The sequence below is a fragment of the Morus notabilis genome, unplaced genomic scaffold, assembly GCF_000414095.1.
Source record: "Morus notabilis unplaced genomic scaffold, ASM41409v2 Scaffold179, whole genome shotgun sequence".
NCBI lineage: Eukaryota > Viridiplantae > Streptophyta > Magnoliopsida > Rosales > Moraceae > Morus > Morus notabilis.
The window spans coordinates 249,302-253,583 of NW_010360916.1; the positions used below are offsets into that span (position 1 = coordinate 249,302).

Below are 4,282 nucleotides of genomic sequence, written 5' to 3' on the forward strand. Positions count from 1 at the left end.
TTAATATCATTATTTATTTAATATATTATTAATTTAAATATTATTACATATTTTTAAAAATTAAACCACCAAATACAATTTTCATTTTTTTTAAACTGAAAATAATCTCAGAATAAAACTACCAAACGCATTTTCAAAAATGATTCCAAAATGAAAATAAAAACATTTTCATATTCATTTTTATACAAAAAATAAAAACGTTTTGAAACCAATTCTAAACGCACCTAATATTTTTACTACAGTATTTTTCTTTCACATACACAACTCAAATTACGATTTAAATTGTGCAAATAAACACACCCTAAGTCTATATATAAATATACACTCACTTTGATGAAAAATTAATAATCAACCTATTGTAGTAAAGTAATGCCAAGCAAATGTTGACCAAATGTGCCAAGTAACTAATTAGATAGGCAATATTGAAGATAATTATTTTGGTAAACAATGTGTGAGATCATATTAAGAAATGGTTGCCATGCACATGTTTAAAGCGCGTCTCCTTAATAAACAAACAAGATTGAAGTATATTTACCAAAAAAAGAAAAAAGATTACAGTATGAGGTGTGAGAGAATACAAGAGCCAAGTGTGTAAATCTTGACCATTGCAGTTGAAGTAAAAAAAGGAATTAGACGATCATCATAGATATTGAAGATCAACCTTAGGCAAGACGCTAAGTAAAGAAGCATCCTCGTGGTCCTAAGCATCAAAATTCAAAAGAGAACCGCATTAGCAAAGCAAATGACAAGGAAATTCGACTGCCTAAAAAGAAGCCAAAGCCCTTCAACAAAGATGCCATGTTGGCAAAGATTATTATAAAATTTAGCAAATTTCTTTACCTATATGACATAACAAGATGAGCCATAAGCAAAATTTGGGAAGAAATACAAGTCAATTGCATAAACTGAGGTCCTAATACCCTTTGAGTTCAAAACTTTCCGCGGATTTCATTTCGCCGGAGGAGCTTGGGCATGAGAGTGCAGCAGCTTATCCATAAAGCAACTAGAATTATTTTGTCCTCATTTGTAATGCTGGGACATTCGTGCCACCAGCTTATCCATAAACTGACATTTCCTGTGAAATCCCCAGCCAGGGTTGTTCTGCAAATCAAACAAGGGGTAAATGAATATTTGTATACAACTTTTTTTTTTCCCCACAATAAACTCATTTAAGACGAACGTTTGGAAGTAAGAATCAAGGAAATAAAATTTTGGAGAATGTGATACTCATAAATGTAAAAAAGAAATTTAATTTTTAGGTATAGTAGCAATCGGCTTATAAAAGTTGAATCCTTTTATTCTTCCAAAGATCTATATATATATATATATATATATATAACCAACAGGATCAATAACAACTTGGCCATTTTATCAAGAAATATCCGAAAAGTCTCAGCCTATGTTTGGCAGTGGAAAAGAGAAAGCAAAATTGGAGGGGTTTTGAAACAAAAAAGAAATGTGGGATTGCTTGGTTGAGAGGAGATTGGAAAGCAAGAGATAAACCATTTGACATAACAAATACTATGTTAAAGAATCATTTGACCATAGTCATACCTCCTCTTCTTGAATGTACGAGGATGTAATTGTAAAATAAATTACATAAGAGATTCTTTCCTCTTTCATTTCTCTTCTAGTTCTATCAAACAATATGAAAGAAGAGCTGCTTTCTTCCTTTTTATTTACCTTGGCTTGGTATTTTACTACTTCCTTACTTGTGGCCTCACTCATGAGCCAAAAGGCATTCAATTAATGGGAAAATGAAAGACGGTCAAGAACAACAAGAGACAAACCAAACTAAACTTACCCAGACTTGAATGGTTTTTTTACATCATTCAATTTTTGCCTAGAATAATAGTACCGAACAGTATTTTAAAATATTTCCGAAAAGAATCTAATACATGACGAGTATGGACAAAAACTTATGCCAAAAATCTTTAACTGCACATCCTATACACCCCTGGTCTCCCTCACACAACAAACCTACTAATATGTACTCAAATGTATTCCACACACCAAATTATAACCAGCCCCAAAACCTCATATCCTAAAGCTCTAATGTATACCAATCTCTGTGCTACAACCATCATATATCTAATGTCCTTCATGTCTCACTCATGAACCTTTCATTAAGAGCAGTCTTGCCCATCTCCACAACTACCAACAATCACATTTCATTCTTATAGGCAAAGAAATCAATCACAACCCCTTTCTATTACGACTCTCGTACCTAAGGTGAGAGAGAGAAGAGAGAGAGAGAAGGATACGATTGTTCCCAATTCCACTTCTTAACATGTAAATAAACACCGGATAGAGCATCAATAATCTGCTTTCTTATTCATCTTTGTTCCTTTCCAGCACCTTAACATTTCCTCATACATTCCATTACAAGTTAGACAAATATAGCCTAAATATATTCCTAGAAACGACTCTAAGTGCTATGTTAAAGACAGAAGATTCTAAAGAGCCCAGTGCAGGATATACCAACAGTCCATATATCAGCAGCATTGAAAACATGATAACAAGCATTAAGTAAAATCTATCTGATACCCAGTGTAAATTTAATGATCTTCTAGAACAAGTCTTTCTAAAATGCATCCATGACACCAAAACCAGCCCCACCCCCTTCTTGGTGCAGAGTGCAGACTTGACAGTCTTTCACCAAATAAATTTAAGACTGCATAAGCCCATTCAGAAGCATGAAACTCAAACCTTGAGAACCCAAGGGGATTTGAGTTTAGAAATCCTTTTATTTAGAGGGTTTAAACGTTACATCAAGGGTTCAAACCCCTTTTTACTTTTTGCAAAACAAACACTGCTTTGAAGTTTGAACCCAAACCTGGGTTCAAACCCCTTCAACGCTCCAACCAAGCGACCCCAAAGTAGAATGACATAATAAAGATTAACCAATGAGAATAGACTAAATAAAAATATTATAAGTACACAATGCCAAAGTAACTTAAAGAGTTAAAGTTTTAGAAGCTGAAAGAAAGAACAAAATTAACCTGGAGAGAAAGTACTGCACGCTCAGTGAATTGCTTTACAGAATTGGGTGCACTTGCGGGCAGAGTCTTAGTGACCCTATCTAATTCTTGATGTTGTTTCTTCACCGTAACCCTATTCGGCCCACTATAATGATCAACAATCTCTTTCAACAATGGAACTCTCTCCATCGTCTCCTTCATAATTTCCTGGTAGAATATAAAGGTCAGAAAAATACCAGCATGAAGGCAACTTCAGTAGTCACACTTTCTGCATTTACATTTTTGTATTTTACTCATCACACAATTTAGTGCAAGCCCAGTATTTAAACAAGAAAATAATAACTAAACTTTAACTTCATAGACAAGCCACCAGTAACACATTAGCTATGTTAACCTTTTATTTTGTTCCTTTAATCCAACACAATATAGGCTACGTCTACAAAATCATTGGGTTACCTCCGACCTGCAAAAAAATTCCCACGACAAGAATCCAAGACCCTAAAAGGGAAAAATGTGTGTGTGTGTGTGTGTTTGACTCTTTTTGTCTATCAAATAATATCCTGGGGACAAAACACAATATATGCTGAAGGTTTTTCCTATATTTCTAGCTAATACGTCATATTAACGAATTGGAAAAATAAAATATTAGTAATAATGATAATCACAACCATAATCGTTTCTCTATAGCAAGTATAGATTCTCTCGCTCTTATTGTGCATGTCTAGGACAAATTGGATGATTTATGCTAGACAAAGCATACTGGAATTAAAACAATTGATATAAGGTCTATGATTTTACCCATTAAAATTTTGACAATGAAACTAGACAGCATATAAATATATAATCAAAAGCATATCTGCAAAAGTAAACCAGTGAAGAGCAAGGACGATAAGCATAAGACTCCCACGAGCAAATGTAGATTAATCTATCTATAGGCTTGAAAACATTCTATTTTGATGAATCTTAATTATCAAATGATACTATACTACAGTGACCAGATTGCCAAAAGAAACAGGGTACAAATGCACCATATTATAACCCAGCCAACATATCAAACAAGACGAATAAACTATACCTCCCACTCTTCTTGGCTTTCAATATTCTCGTATGCCATGAGGAATGGCTTCGCCTTCTCAAGTGCATCCCGGAGAGGGATAGGTGGCTTCTCGTCAATATCAGGATTACTCTCAAGGTCTCCCATCAAAAACTCCGGTTCAAACTCTAACTGCAATCCACAAAAAAAAAAAAAAAAAAAAAAAAAAACAAAAACACACAAAAAAAAAAACAAAAAAATTAAAAAC

At 33.7% G+C, this 4,282-nt stretch overlaps 1 protein-coding gene across 2 annotated transcripts in view; it reads right to left on the reverse strand.

The window, feature by feature from the left end:
- Window positions 1-441: 441 nt before the first annotated feature.
- The window catches only part of LOC21406690, an 8,057-nt gene continuing 4,216 nt past the window's right edge, over window positions 442-4,282 (reverse strand). Inside the window, exons 3-6 of one of the 2 annotated variants that reach the window (XM_010097647.2) lie at window positions 4,057-4,206; window positions 3,003-3,188; window positions 921-1,101; window positions 442-700 (exon numbers count right to left, since the gene is read on the reverse strand). In XM_010097647.2, coding sequence (XP_010095949.1) covers window positions 1,021-1,101; window positions 3,003-3,188; window positions 4,057-4,206 — 417 coding nt within the window. In that variant the 3' untranslated portion in view covers window positions 442-700; window positions 921-1,020. Of the gene's footprint in view, window positions 701-840; window positions 1,102-3,002; window positions 3,189-4,056; window positions 4,207-4,282 lie in introns of both variants that reach the window. The other variant, XM_024165355.1, reaches the window with a different exon arrangement.